Source organism: Geotrypetes seraphini, chromosome 15 (assembly GCF_902459505.1).
Source record: "Geotrypetes seraphini chromosome 15, aGeoSer1.1, whole genome shotgun sequence".
Classification (NCBI taxonomy): domain Eukaryota; kingdom Metazoa; phylum Chordata; class Amphibia; order Gymnophiona; family Dermophiidae; genus Geotrypetes; species Geotrypetes seraphini.
In genome coordinates this window covers 36,626,827-36,651,728 of record NC_047098.1, presented here as the reverse complement: position 1 = coordinate 36,651,728, position 24,902 = coordinate 36,626,827, and the positions used below count along the sequence as shown (strand labels likewise).

Here is a 24,902-nt window from a genome sequence, read left to right as displayed (position 1 = left end):
TCTGTGCGGTTACAATCAAAGCAGTTTATATATTTTAGGCAGGTACTTATTTTGTACCTGGTCAATGAATTGTTAAGTGACTTCTCGGAGTCACAGGAGCTGCAGTGGGCATCGAACTCAAAATCTCAGGCTGCTAAGGCAGTTGCTCTAACCATTAGGCCATGCCGCCACTCTTTTACTTTCAAATATTTATACTAGATATTTTTTTGTCACTTGCCCAGCTCATGAGCTTGATAGAGTGAACTTGCTGCTCATGCAGAAAATCAAAACCTGATACTAATGGTTCAGAGCTTTGGTTTCTCCTCAGACTGAATGAACTGGAGAGGTGCTCTTGGCTTTTCTCGTGGCTGGGATCCAAGTGCAGGGTCTGAGCCATGAGCTGAGAATGTTTATTGCTTGACCCGGTGACTAAGACTGCAAACCTATACAATGTTTGGGGAGGGGGGACACCAATGGGGCAAAATAATGAAATGATCAAAGCAGAAAAAAAGCCTTGCAGAATCACACAAGAATTGTGTAAACAATTTACTCTTTAGGGGATTATTTTATAAAGCACATTCTGCATGTAAAGGGCACACTACATAGGGAAAATGGCTCTTAGAAAAACTGTACAGGTATACACGTGTACCTGTTTGTAGGCCAACAAGAACATGCATTAGCCTATGCAATCTGTGAACAGGGACATAGTTTGAGCAAAGCAAGAATTGCGATGGATTACTAGAGTTGTCTGATTCAGGAAAAAGTTTTTTGATTTGATTCACTTTCTATGATATACGTACCTTTAAAATTAGCTGGCGGGTTTATTTTGTAGCCCCTTTACCCACTCTACCCCTCTTTCCCTCTCCAACCCCATTCTAAAGCTAAACAAGCCAGACTAGTGTAGCTCGGCGGTCTCAAACTCGCAGCCCACCAGTACTATTTTGCAGCCCACAGTTTGTACTAATACTGCCCGTTCTGGCCTCCCGCTCTTACTTTCAGATAATTACTGCAGCCTGCAGAGGATCGCCGGTGCTGTAGCGATCCTTGCAGGCTGCTGTCATTCTCAGCAGCACGTTCCCTCTGCCCCCAATCCTGCCCCCGACGTCAGAGGAGGGGTGGGACCGCGGCAGAGAGAACATGCTTCGGAGGCCAATGGCAGCCTGCAAGGAACACTACAGCACCGGTGATCCTCTGCAGGCTGCAGTAATTAGCTGAAACTAAGACCGGGAGGCCAGGGGGGAAGCCAGAGGATGCTGCAAAGAAAGGGGGAACAAGCAGGCCTTGGGGGGTGGGGAGGGGGAAGATTTATGAACTTTAATAATGTCTTTAATAAGACATTAACTTTTTTTCTGCAGCCCTCCAAGTACCTACAAATCCAAAATGTGGCCCTGCAAAGGGTTTGAATTTGAGACCACTGGTGTACATCGATCCTGCTCAGTCAATGCTAACAGTACAGAATAAGTAACCGCAAACTAAAAATAGAATGTGCGGACAACAATGAAACTGCACCCTAACGTAACCCCCGCCCACTCTGGCCCAAGCACTGCAACTCTCTTTTTTTCAATAAATCTGTATTCGTGGTATACGAGTAGCCAGCTATACACTCAGACAGAGGAGGAAGGAGCTCAGATAAATAAATACTAGCCACTCTTAAATTAATAAATTATTTAAGAGAACCTGGCCAGGACTAAACCCCTCTTTTACAAAGGCGCACTAAGTGTTTTAGCGCATGCTAATCGCCAACGCGCCCATTCTAGTCTATGGACACGTTAGCGTGCACTATATTGATTAGCGTACGCTAAATCAGCTACCACACCTTAGTAAAAGGACCCGGAAATGTGGTTTGACAATCAGATGAAATGTTCGAATATTAAAAAGTTGAAATGAGTAAGAAGACTTTGTTGTAAAGTGCATATATAAATTTATTGCACTTAACCAATAAAAGTCTTATATTAAACAGTTTGAAACTGGATCCAGTTACTAATCTACTGAGTACTACAAGAGTTTCCTATAAACTTCCAAATTCCAAAATTCTCAATAAATTACCAATAAGAAATAAGCTTATTATTTGTAAAAAAAATAGTTAATTAGATGAATGTCTAACCCTTAAAACATACTAACATAGTAGATGATAACAGATAAAGACCCGAATGGTCCATCCAGTCTACCCAACCTGATTCAATTTAAATTTTCTTAAAAAATTTTTTTTCTTCTTAGCTATTTCTGGGCAAGAATCCAAAGCTCTACCCGGCACTGTGCTTGGGTTCCAACTGCCAAAATCTCCGTCAAAACCTACTCTAGCCCATCTACACCCTCCCAGCCATTGAAGCCCTCCCCAGCCCATCCTCAACCAAAAGGCCATATACAGATACAGACCGTGCAAGTCTGCCTAGTATTGGCCTTAGTTCAATATTTAATATTATTTTCTGATTCTAGATCCTCTGTGTTCATCCCACACTTCTTTGAACTCTGTCACCATTTTCTTCTCCACCACCTCTCTCAGGAGCGCATTCCAGGCATCCACTACCCTCTCCGTAAAGAAGAATTTCCTAACATTGCTCTTGAATCTACCACCCCTCAACCTCAAATTATGTCCTCTGGTTTTACCATTTTCCTTTCTCTGGAAAAGATTTTGCTCTACGTTAATACCCTTCAAGTATTTGAATGCCTGAATCATATCTCCCCTATCCCTCCTTTCCTCTAGGGTATACATATTCAGGGCTTCCAGTCTCTCCTCATACGTCTTCTGGCGCAAGCCTCCTATCATTTTCATCGCCATTGTTTCCTTGTCCACTTATCTTTCTTCAGGTCTCTTTGATTCTTCAGTCTTCTGTGCTGTTCTTCCTAAACCTTATCTTAATTAAAATAAATGGAAAAATACTATCTCGCTCAGTGAGTGTGCTGAGTAATGAACCTGACAGTCAGGAAGCCTAAACTGTGCAATTCTTGCTTAGCAAATATAAAGAATTATTTCCTATTTCTAAAAAATCCTGACTATACTAGAACACATCTTCCCTATTCTCACTACTGTAGAGGTTTGGCATTCTGCAGTGCTGCTGACTTCAATTTCTCTGGAACTCACATACAGGCACTTACACTTGCAAACACTTTCATCGAGAAATATGAATAAAACACTTGTTCCCTTTTATTGTTTAAAATCTCAAGGCAATATTACTATTTTTAACCCCTGAGAGAATATTTTCTCCTTCCATTCACAGTGCAGCTGTTATATTCTCAGGAACCTTTAAGGTTCTTTTCAAACAGCTCTACAGTTAAATACTGACTTTTATAATTTCTCAGTCTTGAACTGAACTTTATTCAGTAACAATAAACTGCTAATTAAACAACTCATGTTTTAATATACATTTCTTTGGTTCCCAAACAATTTTATTCAAAATGTTTCACTTCTTAGGAAACCTTTTGCATTATCCTAAAGCTTCCTATTTGTGAGTTTCAAGAAAAACACCCTAACGGTCTCAAACTTGCGGCCCACCAGGTACTATTTTGAGGCCCACGGTATGTTTATCATAATCACAAAAGTAATGTCTCTTTATCTATAAATTACAATATTATTAAGACTTAGCCAAAAGGAAAGATTTATAAACTATAAAGAGTTTTTTTTACCACATGCAAAATTGTCATTTCTTTAATAAGACATTAACTATTTTGTTCTGAGGCCCTTCAAATATCTACAAATCCAAAATGAGACCACTGTTCTATAGGAATGCTTGCACATTTACAACATTACCTTTTCTGGATAATAGAAAGTTAAGGGCTAAATTCACTAAAGCCACAGATACGATATGATCCGATCTGTGGTCGGGGGGCTATGGATCTGTGATCTTGCATTTGGCATTCTTCCTTCCACCCATTTCTCTCTCTCTTCCCTTGTTCCTACACCTTATAGCAAGCATTTTTCTACCCGCCCTCACCCAGCCCAGTATGACATCTTTCCCTCCTCTCTCTCCTCCCCCCCCCCCACTTCCCCATGAGTACTGCATCTGGCCCTCACCCTTGCACCCCTTTCCCCTTCCCCTCAATGAGCATCAGGAGCAGCGCGGGCCATTCAGCGCGGCTCTCTGTGCTCTCTCTGTGCTACAAACCGCTAGTGCAGTTTCGTAGAAGCAGCATAAAAACTGTTTTACTCCTTGGGATCTTGCCAGGTATTTGTGCGTGGCAGGGGGGACAGGGAAGAGGGCATGAGAGGGGCGCCACCGCCCCATGCATCGCTCACCCATACTAAGCCACTGAGCTGAGGCAGGGTAAATGCATTTCTAGCAGGGCTAAATTTCTAGCAGAGTGCCTGTCAAAGTTTTAAAAAGGCAACAGAGATATCCAAATACCTTTATAAAACAGGTCCCCAGAATAAGGCACAGAAATGTTCCTGCACAGATTTACACCAGATCTATGTGCATCGGTATTTTATAAATCCCATGTCTATATTGAAACTCTGTCCCATAAGAACATAAAAGTTGCCATACTGGGATAGACCAAAGGTCCATCAAGCCCAGTATCCTGTTTCTAACAGTGGCTAACCCAGGTCCCAAGGACCCCCCCCCTAATTTTATGCTGCTTATCCTAGAAATTAGCAGTAGATTTCTCCATCTTAATAATGGCTTATGGACTTCTCTTTTAGGAAATTATCCAAAACCCCGCTAACTTTCACCACTTTCTCTTGCAACAAATTCCAGAGTTTAATTACATGTTGAGTGAAGAAATATTTTCTCCTGTTTGTTTTAAATCTACCACTCGGTAACTTCATCTCATGCGCCTCCTAGTCCTACTATGTTTGGAAAGAGTGAACAAGTGATTCATATCTACATGTACCACTTTACTCATATCTCCCCTGAGCTGTCTCTTCTCCAGGTGGAAGAGCCCTAGCAGCTTTTGCCTTTACTCACAGGGAAGTCATCCCATCCCTTTATTTTCATCGCCCTTCTCTGTACCTTTTCTAATTTCATCATATATATTTTTGAGATGTGGCAACCAGAATTGCACAGTATTTGAGGTGCAGATGCACCACAGAGTGATACAAGGGTGTAACATTTTCATCTATGTTTTCCATTCCTTCCCTGATAATTCCTAACATTCTTATCTGCTGCTGCTGAAAACTGAGCCATGACACTTAGATCATTTTCCTGGACAATGACTCCTATCATAGAACCCAGCATCAACTAGCTACAGTTCAGGTTCCTCTTTCCCATATGCATCACTTTGTACTTGCTCTCATTAAACATCATCTGCCATGATGCCCAGTTTCCCGAGGTCCTCTTGCAATTTTTAACAAACTTCTTGAGATTTAACAAGCTTGAACAACTTTGTGTCATCAGCAAATTTAATTATCTCACTAGTTGTTCCTCTCTCTTGATCACTGAAAAATATGTTGAAAAGCAGCATAGACCCTGGGGAACCTCACTATATCCCCTTCTCTATTAAGAATACTGTATATTTAAACCTTCTCTCTGTTTTCTATCTTTCAACCAGTTCTTAATCCAAACTGTGCCCCTGGAAACACCTTTGCTTAGATGTGATCAGGCCAAGCAGTCATTACTTGTCACTTCTCCATCCCCAGGCATTTCTGGTCTTCTATCCTTCTTAACTTCTTCAGGCTCTGCTAAAACAACAAACACATCATTCATACACTTATAAAATACATGACCAGGTCCCTCCAGACACTTCCTGGTCTCCACCAGGTCCTCCCTGGCTCTCATTATCCAGATCCTCTCCAGCCCTTTCATTGGCCCTCCAGGTCTTAAGGCAGCTTCCGGTACCATTTACAGGTTGCCCCGTCGGTCACTCTGTTGGCCACTTGCCAGTCACCTTGGGCCAATGATCCCAGGGTCCACAGGCTGCTTCCTCTTGGGTCTTCTGGCAGCTCCTGGTACCATTACTGGTCTCTCAACTGGTCCCCACCAGCCCCTCCACTAGTCACTCGACAGTCCCCAACAGCATAAGACCTCGGACTCTAACTCCTTCTACCTGCTTGTGAGGCCACTGCCGGTCATCTGATCAACAGCCTTCTGAGTCCTGGATACTCTTCACTGGTCCCTCCATAGGTCACCAAGCTTGAGTCCCCCTGGACTCCAAGCTCTACCAGGCCTTCTGGCTACTCCTTGTTCCAGACCCACTCCTAGCTGCTCAGTCTTCTTTTCCCAGATGCATACTCCGAGGACTCTCACTGAGGATTCCGTCCAGTTGCTCAGACTTCTCCACTCCCTGAGGATTCTTCTGGTTCCTCAGCCGCTCTCCACGAGGACTCTCCCAGTTGCTCACTCTCCTGGTCACTCACACCTTCTCCACCATACCCTCTGCCGGTTGTCAAGCTTGAGCCCTCACTAGTCACTCCAAGCTCTACCGGAAATCAGGCTTACCAAGGGTTAGGCTGAAGCCAGCATTCCTCCCCTTGAGGGTCACCTGACTCCCAAAGGAACTCCTCTTAAAAACATAAGAATAGCCTTACTGGGTCAGACCAATGGTCCATCAAGCCCAGTAGTCCATTCTCACGGTGGCCAATCTAGGTCCCTAGTATCTGGCCAAAACCCAAGAAGTAGCAACATTCCAAGCTACCGATCCAGGGCAAGCAGTGGCTTCCCCCATGTCTTTCTCAATAACAGACTATGGACTTTTCCTCCAGGATATTGTCCAAACCTTTCTTAAAACCAGTTATGCTATCCGCTCTTACCACAACATCTGTCAATGCGTTCCAGAGATTAACTATTCTCTGAGTAAAAAAAACTTACTCCTATTGGTTTTAAAAGTATTTCTATGTAACTTCATCAAATGTCCCCTAGTCTTTGTAATTTTTGATGGAGTGAAAAATCGATCCACTTGTATCCGTTCTACTCCACTCAGGATTTTGTAGACTTTAATCGTATCTCCCCTCAGCCGTCTCTTTTCCAAGCTGAAGAGCCCTAATCTTTTTAGTCTTTCCTCATACGAGAGGAATTCCATTCTCTATCATCTTGGTCGCTCTTCAATGAACCTTTTCTAGTGCCGCTATATCTTTCTTGAGATAAGGCGATCAGAACTGAACGCAATACTCTAGATGTGGTTGTACCATGGAGCAATACAGGGGCATTATAACATTCTTAGTCTTGTTAACCATCACTTTTTAAATAATTCCTAGCATCCTGTTTGCTTTTTTGGCCACCACCACACATTGGTCAGAAGGTTTCATCGTATTGTCTACGATGACACCCAGATCCTTTTCTTGGGTGCTAACCCCCAAGGTGGACCAGCATCTGGTAACTGTGATTTGGGTTATTCTTCCGAATGTGCTTCACTTTGCATTTGTCCACATTAAATTCCAATTTCCTACTTCACTCAAGGTGAATGGACAGGTTCCAGCAGCCTTTGCAGGATTTCTATGCAAATGAGCTCCATACACCACTGCTTAGGCTCCCTCTACTGGCCTGTAACAGGAATTTCACCCTGTCATCAGATCACATAAAAGCAGGCATACTTTTCTGTGCACATAACCTGTGTGCAAGTTTTACAAGAGTCTTCTCCTACATGTCAAACATGTTCTGCATGCAAAATGTACTTTTATAATTAGGGAACACATTCTAGGTACTCTCCTTTCCTTAGGCTCCTTCCTTCTCTCTTGCTGTGCCTCTATTCTTGTCCACCTATACCTCCTCTCTCTTCCTTAGATTCTCAGTCCCTTCTTTCCCTCCCTTGTTCATTTCCATGTGTTAATTGGTAAGGAAATTGCAATGCCAGGCATTGTTTTTTTACTCCAACCTTCTTGTAAGGACGGTTCTCCTAATTACACAGATCTGTAGCCATGTTTCAGACCAGCAAGCAAAAACTTCCTAAAATTTTCCTAAAAGTCCCCTCTGGAACAAACTTAAATCATCTGAAAGAAAACTCCAAGAACAGTGGGTTCTTGTTAATCCCATTTGAAATAAACTTTGCTCACATTGTAGATAAATTGCCAGACTCATGAGCACCTTTGGATAGTCAATGGTATGAATAATTAAGAATAAGAGTGCACTTTGTAGGGTACGTGTCAAGGACAAAAGCTCCATGTACCTCTGTATTAAAGGAATTGTAAAAGAGAACACAGGTCGATTTAATATTGACTAACCCAAAGCCAGCATTGGCTTCTCTGTCCCTTAACTCTAAATTCTACCAGCTCAGTGTAATGACAAATAAAATAAAGAGGTGTTTGTTTTTTTTTTTAATTTAAAGAAAGAAGAAACAATTAGAGAGAAAAAAAACCAGGAGAAAGTCAAGCAACTTTCCCCAAGGGTCCTGCAAGTAAAGCAGCAGCGAGCTCTGGCATGCAATAACTGATTGTCCATTTCTCCAGATTCCCTACTGGCTTTCACTGTGCACAGATAGAAGAAACAGCACATTCCACTGCAGTAATAAGTCGCTGTGTTCTGCATCAGATGTTTTCCTTCTCCTTTCCTGTCAGTGCATGAGCAAATCCCCATTCAAAAAAAATAAAAAAAATAGACTCCTGCCTCCCCCACTAACATCTGAGGCTCTGAAGTCCAAAAGTCCTTAATGTTACTGCTGGGGCGGAAACTCACCAAACTTCCAAACTTAGTTCCAAGTGTATACTCTCAGTCAAATCTTCTTTCACATTGAATTAAGAGCAGAGTCTCCAGGGATAGGTTAGACGTAAGTGAGCGTAAGGGGGTTGGTCTCACGCAGTAAGGGCTTTAAATGGTGATTCAGAAGTTGCCGCCGCCATCTTGCATATTAATTCAAGTGTGGGGTGGATGTTAGCGGCTATGGTAAGCAAATAGGAAAATAAGTTGATAGCAACGATTTCACTGTAGAATTTGGATATAGCATTGTACGGTTTTAATTGATCTGATATGTTTTCTCACACAGTGTGGATCCCTGACGAAGTGGCAGCGAAACATGTCAGGTCCAACCGCTGAATCATTCATTTAGATAAGTACAATTCTATAATGAATATAAGATTCATAGTACCTTTAAAATAATAGAGAATCTAATTAAAATTTAGTCTGGACCAGTGAGGAGGTTACACCAATCAACTCCCCGTTAAGAACACATACCAATATGGGACGGAGAAGGGTGTTTTCTGAAGTCTATGACAGAAGATACTGATTTCTTTAAAAGTGTGTAATTCAACGTGAAAGAAGATTTGACTGAGAGTATACACTTGGAACTAAGTTTGGAAGTTTGGTTGGTTGATGTGCAGTTCCAAGTACTAAGTGTTTGCCTTCATTTAGTGTACGGGGTGGAAACTCGGGCATTTTCACTTATTCATTGCTTTGAATGGGCTTTGGCCCAGGAAAATTATCTATATAAAAGCAGGACTTGTTTTTATTTTTTTAAGAGGTACAGAATACTGGCACTTTCTTGATAAACATGACCATGGTCCCTAAGTATTAATAAAAGAGGTCAAGTTCTGCACTCTCTGTGCTGCCTTTTCATGGATTCTGTGGCTGGCTGTAGGAGACCTGGTTACTGTGGGGCGGGTCCCTGAGTAATCACCTTATTCCCATAGAACGGCGCCTGGTATTTGAGTATCAGCACCTTTTTTACTAGAAAAAATGCACTATATAAAAGTGTTAAATAAATAGAGTTTCATAGCGCCAGTAATAATAGGGTTAATTGAGTGTTTTAGGAGCCAGTTAAGCAGTGAGGCTTCAGCACTTCCCCCATAAAGGCAGAAGCAGGATCTTAAATAAATTCATTAAAAAGATTCAAAAATCCTGTTTTGTAAACTTTGAATCATGTTTATGAAATAGGATTGAATGAATATGGTGTCCTTGGTCAATTGCTTCTGCTGCCAGAAACTCTTTCCCTACAGGCCCTCACCACTTGTAGTATAGCTTAAACCAGGGGTGCCCAAAAGGTCTATCGTGATCGACCAGTAGATTGCAAAGGCAACACGAGTCTATCGTGGAGCCCAAGATGGGCTCCGTGATTGACTCACGTTGCCTTTACGTTCTCCCTTTCCCCGATGCCACATGCCAGCAGTAACTACTGAAGCACAGGGCATGCCAGCCTTCCCCTCCCTCCCCGACGTTAATTCTGACATCGGAGAGAAAGTTCCGGGCCAGCCAATCGCTGCCTGGCTGGCTCGTTGCGGCTTCGGGAAACAGGAAGAACTCGACGGCAACAGCGGCGGCTTGGGGGCCTGTTCCCAAATGTTAGTGGAGCCTGGGGGCCATTTCTGAGATGTCAGTTGTGGCTTGGGGGCCTTTATCCAGATGACAGCCCCGGCGGTGGCTTGGGGAGAAAGAAAGGGGAGACAGAAAGACAGACAGGGAGACAAAAAGAAAGAAAGGGGGGTAGGGAGACAGAAAGAACGACAGAGAGAAAGAAAAGAAAAGGGGCAGGGAGACAGAAAGACAGAGAGAGAGAAAAAGAAAGAAAGGGGAGGGGGCAGGAAGAGAGGAAGAAAAAGTTGGGGGAGGGAATGGAGTGTGGCAAGTGGCAGGGGGCAAGCAGAAGAAGAAAAAGTTGGACTCATGGAAGGACAGAGATGTTGGTTGGGAAATGAAATGAGGTCTGGAGGAGACGAAGCATGCAGGAGACAGAAAGGGAAGAAAGATTGGATGCACAGTCAGAAGAAGAAAGTGCAACCAGAGACTCATGAAAATCACCAGACAACAAAGGTAGGAAAAATTATTTTATTTTCAATTTAGTGATCAAAATGTGTCCGTTTTGAGAATTTATATCTGCTGTCTATATTTTGCACTATGGCCCCCTTTTACTAAACTGCAGTAGCGGATTTTAGCGCAGGGAGCCTATGAGCATCGAGAACAGCATGGGTCATTCAGCGCAGCTCCCTGTGCTAAAAACCGCTATCGCTGTTTAGTAAAAAGGGAGGGGGTATATTTGTCTATTTTTGTATAGTTATTACTGAGGTAACATTGCATATTTTAAAGTCATCTGCCTTGACCTCTTTGAAAAAAAACCCCGAATATAAATGATAATTAACATTTTCTCTGCGTACAGTGCGCTTTGTGTTTTAAAAATGTTATTGTTGGTAGACCATTTTGACTTGGTCATTTTAAAAGTAGCTTGCAAGCCAAAAAAGTGTGGGCACTCCTGGCTTAAACACTGTTCAGGCCCAGTGTACTGTGTTCATACTATTCCTACTTCAATTCACACTTAGGGATAGATTCTGTAATGATTTGGACGTCCATCGGCTTAGGCGTCCAAATAAAGTGGATAATAAGCTAAATTAATGACTTTAACAAGCATTAATTGGAACTTAGATGTTCAGAATTTTCTGGACGCCCATCACAAAAAGCTGCGCCTAAAAAGTAGGCGTGGCAGAAGCTTCAATGTGGATGTCTCTGGTGCCATTAGCATATTTCTGTGCGCCCGAGTGCGTCTACCTAACGCCTACATTAAAAGCAGGTCTACTTTTGAGCATTTTTTGGGCTACCAATAGATGTGAGTTAGGTGGACAGGACATGGGCGGGCTTTGGACGTCTCCAATACATTCTGCTAAATAGGTTTATGGGGCTTTTATTTTTGCTCACAATACATTTAACAATGCACCACATAAACAGGGCAAACAGCAATGGTATTTGTTAATTATAGGAAAAGATCTATTAACAAGCACAGCTCATGAAAAATATATTTTTATATTGCTTACTTAAAAAGCTTCACTTTTTCAGAGTAAAGAGTGCTGCAATGTGCAAAGTCTTGAAAGAGCTGCATTAAGCAAGCAAGGCTCATGAAAATATATATATTTCTGCCCTGTGGGCAGGTGCACCTTGATGATCTTACAATGAGGTCACCATTGTGACAATGGTGACCTCATTGTAAGATTATCAAGGTGCACCTGGAAGATGTTAGGAAGCCCTATTCTCAATATCCTCCCTCTTATATCTCTTTCAATCTGTCCCACTGTTCCCTCTCCATTACCATATCCAACATTTCTCCCTCATCTTTCTCTTCCCCATGCATTTGTACCTCACTCCTCTCCCTCCCTATGCCCCAAAATTCTCCTCTTTCTTCCATTCCCCATGTGCACCATCTCTTTTACTCTCACTCACACACTCATGCCCAATAATTCTCCTTTTCTATTTCCATCCCCACCTCAGCATCTTTCCCCCTCTCCATCCTATGTCCCAAGTCCATGCTCCCTTCCTTTCTTCCTTTTCTGGCCGAAGTTCATGCCCCTTCCCTTTCTTCTGTGTCCCAATTTGTGCTCCCTCCCTCCTTCCAGCCTTTGTCCCAAGTTTGTGCCACTCCCATGACCATTCAGCGGCTTTTGATTTAGTAGACCATAAATGGTTACTTTCTCAATTACAGTTACTAGGAATTTCAGAAACTGTATTTCAATGGTTTGCTGCTTATCTATCAAATAAAGGTTTCAGGATATATGTCTCACCTACTTTACTTTAGTGCAAAGTAACATTGGACTGTGGAGTTAAGAACATAAGCATCGCCTCTGCCGAGTCAGACCATAGGTCCATCATGCCCAGCAGTCTGCTCCCGCGGCGGCCCCCCAGGTCAATGACCTGTAAGCGATCTATTACTCTAAAGCATTTTGCATTGTATAGTAACCCTCTAATTGTATCCTTCAATACCCTTTTCTTTCAGGAACTTGTCCAAGCCCATTGTGAAGCCCAAAATCGTACTCTGCTCAACCACCTCCTCTGGAAGCGCATTCCAGGTGTCCACCACCCTTCTGAGTGAAGAAGAACTTCCTAGCATTTGTTCTGAATCTGTCTCCCTTCAATTTTTCCGAGTGCCCTCTAGTCTTTGTTGCCCCCACCAGTCTGAAGAATCTGTCCCTCTCTACCTTCTCTATACCCTTCATGATCTTGTAAGTTTCTATCATATCCCCTCTAAGTCTCCGCTTTTCCAGGGAAAAGAGCCCCAGCTTCTCCAGTCTCTCAGCATACAAAAGGTTTTCCATGCCCTGTATCATTTTTGTTGCTCTTCTCTGGACCCTCTCAAGTATTGCCATATCCTTCCTAAGGTATGGTGACCAGTATTGAACGCAGTACTCCAGATGCGGTCGCACCATCGCCCTATACAGCGGGAGGATAACTTCCTTGGTTCTGCTAGCGATACCTTTTTTGATAATGCCCAACATTCTGTTCGTCTTTTTAGAAGCCGCTGCGCATTGTGCCGCCGGTTTCAGGGTTTTATCCACCATAACCCCCAAGTCCTTTTCTAGGTTGCCTTCCCCCAATATCATCCCCCCCATCATGTAATTGTACATCGGGTTTCCTTTCCCTATGTGCATGACTTTACAATTTACATTTCTCTACATTGAAGCTCATCTGCCATTTAATTGCCCACTCATTCAGTTTGTTCAGGTCCCTTTGAAGTTCTTTACATTCCTCAACTGTTCTAACCTTACTGGAGAGTTTTGTGTCGTCCGCAAATTTTATAATTTTGCACTTCGTCCCTGCTTCCAGATCATTAATAAATATATTGAACAGTAGCGGTCCCAGCACTGACCCCTGCAGGACGCCACTCGTGACCTCTTTCCAGTCAGAATAGGGTTCGGTGTTGTCTCCTCTTCTATTCAACATTTTTTTAAAGTCCATTAGCAACTTTAATCCAGGACTATAACATTTATTTATGCCAATGATATTCTCCTAATATTCCCAGTACAACCTCATCATATAAATTTAGCCCCCCTTCAATCTTGTACAGACTCAACTGCATCCTGGCTTTCATGTCCTGGACTAGTTTTAAATCCAAAAACACAGCTACTTTTGGTTCCCAAAATTCCAATAAATCTTTTTGGAACAGACTTAACCCTTAGATATTGAAAAGGTTTTACAGGAGAAAGCTTACACTATCAGGTCAATTGTGGGGAGACAAGGGTAGCAGCAAGCCAAAGCACAGGATGGAGAGGGTCAGATGGCAGAGGCACAGGACCACCAGCGTATCAGACGGGAACCGGCAGCTGGAGGTCAGGATCCACCAGACACCATGGGAGTGGGACCTTGCGTAGGGTCTGAAAAAGCAGATGATGGTACCCAACAGGACCTGGCGGAAGGATCAGCGGAGATCCAGCAGAGCCCGGAGGACACGGACCTGAGACCAGAGAGACATCTGAGGAAGGGGAAATCTGCTGTTGTAGTGGGAGACTCAATCCTGCGAGAAGTGGACAGTCACATTGCCGGAGGGAGGGAGGACCGACTAGTGACATGTCTCCCGGGGGCAAGAACAACGGACGTCATCAGCAGAATTGAAAGAATCCTGGAGGGAGCCGAGACGGAAGAGATGGCAGTTGTAATCCACATTGGAACCAACGACGTCAGCAGGAAAAATTTCAACCGGACTACACTGACTGAGCAGTTCAGGATCCTGGGGCGGAAACTGAAGCTGAGATCAAAGAGGATAGCCTTCTCGGAGATCCTGCCAGTACCGAGAGCAGACGCAAGGAGACAGAGCGAACTACAAGTAATGAACGGATGGCTGAGGAGATGGTGCGAGGAGGAGGGTTTCCACTTTGTTCGAAACTGGACGACCTTCTTGGGGAAGAACAAGCTCTACAGGAGAGATGGACTGCACCTGAGCACGGCTGGGACGAGGCTGCTGGCAAGAAACATCCAAAACGCCATAGACCTAGCTTTAAACTGAGGAGTAGGGGAAAGCCGGAAGTCGATCTGGCCTCGACACACCGGACACTGATATCAAAAAATGATACTGAGCTAGGACATTGCAAAAGAGAGCTTGGGACCGAGTGGGATCTTTTGGACAAAGGGACTGAGAGGAAATTCTTGGGCAAAGGGACTATGAGGGGCTTCTTGGACAAAGGGACTGAGTGGACACTTTTGGGCAAAGGGACTGAGTGGGAACCCTTGGACAAAGGGGCTGAGAGGGACTTTTTGGACAAAGGGACTGGGAGGGAACTTTTGGACAAAGGGGCTGAGTGGGAACCTTCAGAAAAAGGACCCATAGATGGGACTGAGAGGAAAATCTTGGACAAAGGCACTGAGAGGAAATTTTTGGACAAAGGGACTGGGAGGGAACTTTTGGACAAAGGGACTGAGTGGAAATCTTCAGAAAAAGGGCCCACAGATGCAATGCAGGGGCCCAGTGCCCAAATGAATCTAACAGGCAGGGTCGAGAGAGAACAATGGGAGCCAGGGGACCATCCAAAAAAGGGGATACTGGCTGGGGGCAGAACGGACACGCCACGGGAGGTGGATGACCGAGTAAAGGCAAGCCAGGTGGGAGCGCCGAGCCATGGAAAGAAAACAGCTGGGCGGGTGACAAATCAGGACCTATATTGCCTCTACACAAATGCGAGGAGCCTCAGGGCCAAAATGGGAGAGTTGGAAATTATAGCCAGTCAAAAAGCCCTAGACATAATTGGAATCACAGAAACGTGGTGGGCTGATGACAATAAATGGGATGTGGTCATACCAGGGTACAAACTTTACAGGAGAGACAGGACACACAAGAAGGGTGGAGGAATAGCGCTATACATAAAGGACTCCATACCCTCAACCAAAATGGAAACAGCAGTAAGGGCGGACGGCTTGGAATCAATATGGGTTAAGCTACCAGGAGGATCTGGAGCAGACATCAAATTGGGTCTATACTATCGTCCGCCTGGCCAATCGGAAGAAATCGACCGGGACCTGGAGACTGAACTGCGGCAGGTATGCAAGAATGGAAGTGTGGTGGTGATGGGGGACTTCAACTACCCTGGGATAGACTGGAGTATCGGGCACTCAAGTTGCGTGAGAGAGACCAAATTCCTGGAAGCCACGAGGGACTGTTTCCTGGAGCAGCTGGTCACGGAACCTACACGAGGAGAAGCTACTCTTGATCTAATCTTCAGTGGACTGGGGGGACCTGCAAAGGAAGTAGCAGTATTAGACCCACTGGGGAACAGCGATCATAACATGATCCAGTGCAGACTAGAACTGGGATCATCCAGGGTGAAAAGAACCACAACAGCGCTCAACTTCAGAAAAGGGAATTATGATGCAATGAGGAAAATGGTGGGGAAGAAACTCAACGGCAGCACAAGGAAGATAGAGTCCGTAGAAAGCGCCTGGACCCTGCTCAAGCGTACGGTGCACGAAGCACACAACCTGTACGTCCCCAGGTTCAGAAAAGAGTGCAAGAAAAATCGAATAAAGAACCCAGCATGGATAACGGCTGCTGTAAAAAAGGCGATCAATGACAAGAAAGCATCGTTCAAAAAATGGAAACAGGACCAAACGCAGGCCAACCAAAAGGAACACAAGGAAAGCCAGAAGGAGTGCCACCGAGTGGTTAGGAGAGCAAAGAGGGAATATGAAGAGAGACTAGCGGGAGAGGCAAAAAATTTCAAATCATTCTTCAGGTATGTAAAGGGAAAGCAACCAGCGAGGGAGGAAGTGGGGCCCTTGGATGATGGGGATAGAAAGGGAGTAGTAAGGGAGGAAAAAGAAATAGCTGACAAGTTAAATGACTTCTTTACGTCGGTCTTCACGAGGGAGGACACATCCAACATTCCGGAACCAGAGGAAATAGAAAATGGAGATCAAGATAGCAAGCTGGTCCAACTAGAGGTGAGCCAGGAGGATGTCCTCAGGCAGATAGACAAGCTAAAGAGCGACAAGTCGCCAGGTCCGGACGGCATTCACCCAAGGGTGCTCAAGGAATTAAGGAATGAAATAGCAGAGACACTTCAGCAAATATGCAACCTATCCCTAAAAACTGGAGAGATCCCGGAGGACTGGAAAATAGCTAATGTCACGCCCATCTTCAAGAAGGGTTCAAGGGGCGACCCGGGAAACTATAGGCCAGTGAGCCTCACATCGGTCCTGGGAAAGATGATGGAGGCGCTGATTAAGGACAGCATCTGTGATCATATCGAAAAAAATGGACAGTTAAGGTCGAGCCAGCATGGGTTCTGCAAGGGTAGGTCGTGCCTCACAAACTTGTTGTACTTCTTTGAGGGGGTAAATAGCCAGGTGGACAAAGGTGAACCCATAGACATAATTTACCTAGACTTCCAGAAAGCCTTCGATAAGGTACCACATGAGCGGTTGCTCAGGAAGCTATGGAATCATGGGGTGCGAGGGGAGGTCCACCGATGGATCAAAAACTGGCTGGCAGACAGGAAGCAGAGGGTTGGTGTAAAGGGCCACTACTCGGACTGGCAAGGGGTCACGAGCGGGGTTCCTCAAGGGTCAGTGCTGGGACCGCTCCTGTTTAACATATTCATTGACGACCTGGAGGCGGGAACAAAATGTGAGGTCATCAAATTCGCAGATGACACCAAACTATTCAGCAAGGTTGAAACCACGGTAGATTGCGAGGATCTCCAAAGGGATCTTACGACACTGGAAGAATGGGCGAAAAAGTGGCAAATTGCTTCAACGTAGGGAAATGCAAGGTCATGCATATAGGGAGAAGGAACCCGATGTTCACTTACAAAATGGGGGGATCAATGCTAGGGGTCAGTAAGCTGGAAAGAGACCTGGGAGTGATGGTAGACACGACATTGAAGGCGTCGGCACAGTGCGCCACAGCCTCGAGGAAAGCAAACCAAATGTTAGGTATCATTAAGAATGGTATCTCGACCAGAACGAAGGAAGTCATCCTGCCACTGTACCGGGCTATGGTGCGCCCGCATCTGGAATACTGTGTACAGTACTGGTCACCGTACCTCAAAAAGGACATGGCAATGCTTGAGGGAGTCCAGAGAAGAGCAACTAAACTGATTAAGGGTATGGAAAACCTTACATACGCTGACAGACTGAAGAAGCTGGGGCTGTTCTCCCTGGAAAAGCGGAGACTCAGAGGAGATATGATAGAGACCTTCAAGATCCTGAGGGACATCGAAAAGGTTGACAAGGACAGATTTTTCAATTTGAAAGAAACCACAAGAACAAGGGGTCACTCGATGAAATTGAAGGGGGACAGGTTTAGAACAAACGCAAGGAAATTCTTTTTCACACAGAGGGTGGTGGACACATGGAACACCCTTCCGGAGGCCGTGATAGGAAATAGCACAGTACAGGGTTTCAAGGAAGACCTGGATAGGTTCCTGGAGGACAAAGGGATTGAGGGGTACAGATAAGAGCAGTGGAAGGTTTAGAGATAAGTGTAGAGGTAGGTATAAAATTAGTCAGGGACCGCTTATCAGGCAATATGCCTGATGGGCCGCCGTGTGAGCGGACCGCTGGGCAGGATGGACCTCTGGTCTGCCCCGGCGGAGGCGACTACTTATGTACTTATGTCATCAGGTCTATCACAGGAAGATAAGGGGAGCAGCAAATCAAGGCGCAAGATGAAGAAGCTGTAAAAGAAATAATGCACAGCGTCTCCCTTCTCCCTCTTCACTCCATAGCAAGGGGCACGTTTTAACATTTGCAGTGATGCCTTTCCAAAGGACATGATTGGTGCCGTGCGAGTCTTGGAAGTGCCATTATGGCATAGTAGGTTTGATATAGCACTTCCTAATGTATCTTAGTGGTTGACACAAGAGGGAAGTCATGTAGAAATCTGATCTCTTTAATATAACCCACTTTACTGTAAATTGTGTTCAAGCACGCCAATTAAGTGTGTCATTAAGTTATTGTTGGGACAGAAGAGATACTCATGAATCCATTAGAATCCACAGAGGCAGAACAGTAATCTTTCCCACAGGGCAGAAAAAAAGAGAAAGAAACAACCACCTTGGCTCTATCTAGGCAGAATAAAAACACACTGGCATACTGCACACTCTGTACCCACTCTGGAGTAAGTTTTCAAAATGTACACAATTATGATTTTTGTATTTGCTGGATGCAGAGATTTGTTACAAATGTACAGTTGCCTTGGATCTTGACTAAAGAGATACAAAAAAAACTTGAAATGACATGCTATAATAAATCCATTCTGAATATGTTGGACTGAATGCCAGTATATAAAGCAGGTGAACTGTATGTCCGGGTTCTCCCAGATGTCTGGTAACCTTATATATAGCAGTGGTGTCGCCATGGGAGGGGCTGGGACCCCACTTCATGCTCAGGTCTCCTCCAACACTATAGCAGCTAATACGTGGCTGGCAGGAGTGCTCAAGCCCCATCAATTGAAAAGTTTCCCTACTGGAGCCTAGTCTACACTGCCTGAGCAACAGGAAATCAGCAGGGTGCTTTGGAGGATGATGCAGCACTTCCACACACGCTCAGTTCATGTATTTGAACTGAGCACGTGCAGAAGTGCTGGCGTCAGAGGCCAGAGCACCCTATCAACTTCTGCTGCTCAGGCAGTGTGGGCTGGGCTTCAGCAGGGAAACTCTTCAGCTAGTGAGACAGGAGCATCCCCCCCAGCAAAGCTATCATTGGGGTGAGGGGGGGGGATGGAATAGAGGAAATGCTTGTCATATCCCTTATCAACTTTTGGCTATGCCACTGGTATATAGTGTATTTAGATTTCAAGCATAGCAAGAATGGCTTATGTACAGCTATGCCTTTAAACCATGTTCTTTTACGTACATTTCTTTATAAACAACTGTCCTTAGAAAAACTACAGACAACTCAGCTGGTTTTCTTGGTCCACTGACAGCCCTGGTTTGAAAATGCAGCTCTATACACACAAACAGTGCAAAGCGGCCAAGGAAGTGGTAGAGAACTAAGCCTTACCTTATTCTGGCTGCTTAGTTCCTGGTAGGGGATGTGTGCTGGAAGGTAGGTATGTAGCAAGGCACAGAGCGCCAATCCATCACTCCAGCTGCTGCTGAAGTTGGTGATATCAATGTCCTAAGGAACAAAGGAATACATTTGAGAGGGCTGCACAAGAGAAGGGGGTCTTTAGAGTCCAAGGAACAAATATGTACAGATGACTTGCCTGCGAAATACCCACTCATGTGTTGTCATGTGTGGAACCTCTCTCTCTCGCACAAAAACAGCAGCAGCACAAACCAGAGAGCTGAGTGAGGGAGACACATCCGTCTCTATACTTGACAGAATTGCACTCAATCAACACCAATCTATTGTGCAAAGTGTAACTTTAAACCAGAGCCAATTTAGAACGCCTCTCTGCCCCGCATACTTCTTTAAATGTTTGCCAGTGAACAGCATCTTTCACTTACTGCTCACACCGGCCTCAGTTCCCTTCTGACGTCACTTCCTGGTCACAGGACAGGGCGCGATGTCAGAAGAGAGCCAAGCTAGCATGAGCAGTAAGTGAAAAATGCTGCTTGCACCAGCGAACATTTCAAGATGTACATAGGGAGCAGGGGGCGCCCAAGCAGTGGGAAAGAGTGGAGCATGGTGCGGGGATGCTGGGCACTACCACACCAGGCGCCAACTTCCCTTGCTATGCCACTGCTTAGAAGAATTCAAATCTTTTCCCGATAGCCAGTCAGTTTTTATTGTATAAAATAGTGTGGCTGCCCTGTTAGTCCACTGTAAGAGTTAATAAATATATTTAAAAACAAGACTAGAAGATGATACCTTTTTATTGGATTAACGACACATTTTTTGACCAGCTTTCAGATATTAAAAGCCTCCTTCTTCAGGTCAAGACTGTCTCAAACCTCTCCTTTCTGTTATATAAACATAGGAGTCTGTTCTCTAGGTGAATATCCTCTGGTCCCAAACTGTTGCAGAAGGATGTCAATCATATTTTTCAGCTCCTCCTCCTTTACTACTGGAGTATAGTGCCCTCTTCAGTTTTTCCTTCCGAAAGCGAACTGAGGAGGAATGTGCTGATCTGCTCTGTTCAATTTTATTATTTTTGGGTATTTTTATCCGTTTCGGGAGGCTTCAGTGCCTAGAAGTCCCCAATTTGGGGCAGCTGTCTTGGAGAGGACGTGGTTTCTGCATGGGTGGCTACTCGCAGGTGTACCTGTTGAGCCAGCCTCCTTGGTGCATTTTGAAAGCTTGGGGACCATTCCCCTGGGAGATAGCACATCTTCTGATTTATCATAGACTTGAGTGCAGGCTGTAGGGCCCCTATATGAGTTCATTTGGGCTTCATGGAGTTGGATTTCCACCCATAGGATACTTTGGATCAGGCAATGGGCGAGTGATTCAACCTCCAAGGCCAACTTAAGCAGACTGCCTTTTAAAGGACAGAAGCTATTTGGTATGGGCTTAGGCGACCTCAAGACCAGTGTGGCGGATCGCTATCCTAAATCTCTTCCTTACAGCAGAATTTGCTGACTCATTGGGGGTAGGCAGAGACAATTTTTGTTCCTCATGATGTTCCCACCAGTACTACACAGGTATGTCCGCTCAGAGATCTTATCAGGGTTCCAGACAGAGATTTGGTAACTCTAGACACCAGCAACCCTTGGGGTCTCACATCAGCCCTGCCTCCAAGAAGACAGAATGATGCCAAGGCAGCAACCATCCTCACATATATTGGCAGACAGCTGCTGGCATTCAGGAGAGCATAAGAGCAGATTTCCTTGGACCACTGGGTTCTAGATATTATTCGGGAGAGTCACAAGATTTGTCTCTTTGTCGATTAGAAGACATTGCTTTGATCGGCTATGTTTAATCTCACATAGTATCTTATTTTGCTCATTTTGCAATCTTTTATTTGTGGTTTATAGCAGAACCGGACCCCGGAAGAAGGTAGTTTATAACCAAAACACGGCCTATTTCGGGTCTATACCACAACTTTTTTAAGGTGTTTTATTTTGTTTTTAATCTGCATCTTGTTCAAATAAAGATTTTATCTTCTAGTTTGGTTTCCTGGAGTGGACCTGTGATAGTCATACATGCTCGTTAGTGAGGTTTTTGACTTCCTGAGTTTCTATCCTATGGATTTTGAGATCTATTTTGCTAATTAATTGGCAGTGCTTTTTCATTTGACCACCTCACACTAAACGATCTAGACACTTTTTTTTTTTTCCTTTTTGAATCTACATATTCCATACAGCCCATAGAGGGCTGCAGAAGGTGCACAGCCGAGATCCAGCAAGCTGTGGCATTCAGCATGGCGCCACAGCTTCCCAAGGCAGTTGCTAATAAGCACTTTCTGTAAATGCAACAGCGTCTACAATAAGATATCAGCTTGCCAGAAAACTTGAACTATCCCTCTAAGTACTCAGAAACAACACTAAGTGGTTCTGAGTGCGTTAATAATGACAGCAAATTTTGCATGAGTGGTTACTACATATTGTTCACAATAACCCCAATAATTACTCACCATTAAAAAAAGTAAATTTTTTATTCTGGAGTTTTTTCTGGGTATTCTTATTTTCTTTAATATTCATTCTCTTATTTCTTGCCCAGTAACCTCTTGCTGGTCAGCATTGGGTCTCTTATCCTGTTTACCCTGTCAGGTATGATCTTTTCCCCTAGTAATCTCCCTCTCTTCCTTTCCTTTCCCTTTCCTCCCCAAGCCGGACTGTCACAGTGATGACCTTCTGAAAGGCACTAACAGCTACTTCCTTCCATGTTCTGTACTAAACAATCTGAATTAACACAGTTTCACACCTGGACCTTCAAGGTTAGCCCAGCTGTACAGTTTGATAATGTAACAGTGTGAACACAGATGGAACCTAAACAAAATGCAGGTTAGGACCCAAAGAGCTGATTTTCAAAGCACTTAGACATACAATAGTTATAGATTATTAAAATTTGATTAAATGCTAATCATAAAATTAGAAGCGTTGTACATTAAAATAATATATGAATAAAAAGTGGGAATTAACACCAAATAACAGACAAGACCTAAAGAAGACCAATCAAACTCGACATAGGGTAGGATAGCAAAACAAGAGGAGAGAGGGAGAACTACAATTTTGTAAAGAAAAGAGAACAAAAAAAGGTAAAAACAGGGGGGAAGGAGAGGGTAAGGTAACAAGATAAGATAGCAGAAAGGATAAATTACTTGTAGGCAGATTTAAAAAGGAAGCATTTTAAACTACCCTTAAATTTATCTATATTTTCTTCCACTCTAGTATATGATGGGAGGGAGTTCCAGATCATAGGTGCACTGACAGCGAAGATGGAAGTGCGACGGGTACCGATAATTTTTAGTGAGGGGATATAGAGTGTATATTGAGAGGCAGATCTTAAAGCTCTGGGAGGATCATAAGAAATCAGGAGTCTATCTATAAATGCAGGCTCATTGGTCTTTTGTGTTTTAAAAGTTAAGAGAGCAATTTTATACGTAATCTGATGAAGAAAAGGCAACCAGTGTGCTTTTTTAGCAGTGGAGTGACATGATCATATTTTCTTGAATTTGTAATGATTTTAATGGCCGTGTTTTGGATCAGTTAAAGATGTCCGATATCTTTTTGACATAACCCTTTATATAGTGAATTGCAGTAATCGATTTTTGAAATAACAAGGGAATGAATCAAGAATATTGAGAGAATTAGTATCTAAGAGAGGGACTAAAGACCTTATCATTCTGAGTTTATCGAAACAATTTTTAACAAGGGCACTGATTTGGGGATCATAGGTTAATTTGTTGGGTGTCAGGTCAAAAGCGCACCGGGAAAAAGGCGCGCCCAGACAATTGAGCGCAGTGCAGAGGCGCGCGCCGCTCAAAATTACTGTTTTTAGGGCTCTGACGGGGGGGGCGTGGTGGGGAACCCCCCACTTTACTTAATACACATCGCGCCACGTTGTGGGGGGTTTGGGGGGTTGTAACCCCCCACATTTTACTGAAAACTTCACTTTTTCCCTGTTTTTAGGGAAAAAGTTAAGTTTACAGTAAAATGTGGAGGGTTACAACCCCCCAAACCCCCCATAACGCCGGCGCGATGTCTATTAAGTAAAGTGGGGGGTTCCCCAACAAAAACCCCCGTCGGAGCCCCTAAAAACAGTAATTTTGAGTGGCGCGCACCTCCGCACTGCGCTCAATTGTCCGGGCGCGCCTTTGTCTTTCGCGCCGTTGTCTATGAACCAATTTGTTGTCAATAATGACACCTAAAATTTTAAAGTACATACAAAGTATCATAGGTTTTTATGCTAGAAAGAACAGGGGCAAACTCTGTGGCCACTTTTCTTCATGTATACCTTTTAGCTAGGTACTATCTCCTCTTTAGAAATTCACTAGAGTTATATGGGCATACAAAGGTGGAATTAGTCAGAGGTCAGGAGAAATATGCAGATACAGTAGAATGTTCAGTATATACAAGCAGTTTTCTCCCCAGCGAAGTAACATCCCTGGGAATATTTCCATTTAAAGCGGCTAAATACAGCTGCCTGGTGAGCCCAGGTGGCTATATGGTGCTAATCTACTGTACATGTGGCAGTTTCAAACAAGAGTCTAACCTAGGGTTACCAGACTTCCGGATTTCCCCGAACATGTCCTCCTTTTGAGGACATGTCCGGGGGCCGGACAGCTTTTCAAAACCCGGCATTTTGAATGGGATGGGCAGAACTGGGCGTGCCTGGGGGAGCGGGTCTAGGGGTCCAGATTTTCTGATTGGAAAATCTGGCAACCCTAGTCTAATCTTTTGACTCTGCAGGATGGTGGCTCGATCCATTTTGAAAATTGCCCTTCACATGTGTTAACAGTGGCAGCATGTATAAATTGCTAGGCTGAGAAAGTTTATTTCAATGGAATAAGAAAGGGGAAGGAGGAATACGAGTCTTCTTTACTGTCAAAAATATTAACAGATGCAGTATGGTGGGGGTGTGTGGAAGGTCAAGGGACCAAGCAGAAACACTTGGAAGGGCTTGGGAGGTTTCTAAAGTTATCACCTTGACCTACATCAAGGAAAACAAACACCACAGAAATCGGAACATTATTATTGGAAGTGGCTACCCTTTGTTGGTAAAGGCTGTGAACTTGTAGCATGTCAACTGGGCTCTATAAAGGAAATAACAACCTTTAAAAAAACAAAACAGACAATTAATACTTTATGATTTTGTTATAAATAATTCCTATTACAAAAAGGCAGAAGAGAGGAAACATGTTTCATATAAACTGCAACTAGAAAAATACTGGGTTAAAAGTCCATGTACTGGAGGGATAGGAAAATAACAGAAATTTAGCATACTTCGCTAATAGCTAAACACCACAGACCCAGTACAGCGTAAGGCCTA

General features: G+C 44.0%; 1 protein-coding gene across 7 annotated transcripts in view; it reads right to left on the bottom strand.

Moving 5' to 3' along the window:
- The window catches only part of SPECC1 (sperm antigen with calponin homology and coiled-coil domains 1), a 334,491-nt gene that overhangs the window by 18,020 nt on the left and 291,569 nt on the right, over positions 1–24,902 (bottom strand). For all 7 annotated transcript variants that reach the window (XM_033921588.1, XM_033921589.1, XM_033921586.1 and 4 more), the window contains one exon: positions 19,527–19,643. In XM_033921588.1, coding sequence (XP_033777479.1) covers positions 19,527–19,643 — 117 coding nt within the window. The remainder of the gene's footprint in view (positions 1–19,526; positions 19,644–24,902) is intronic.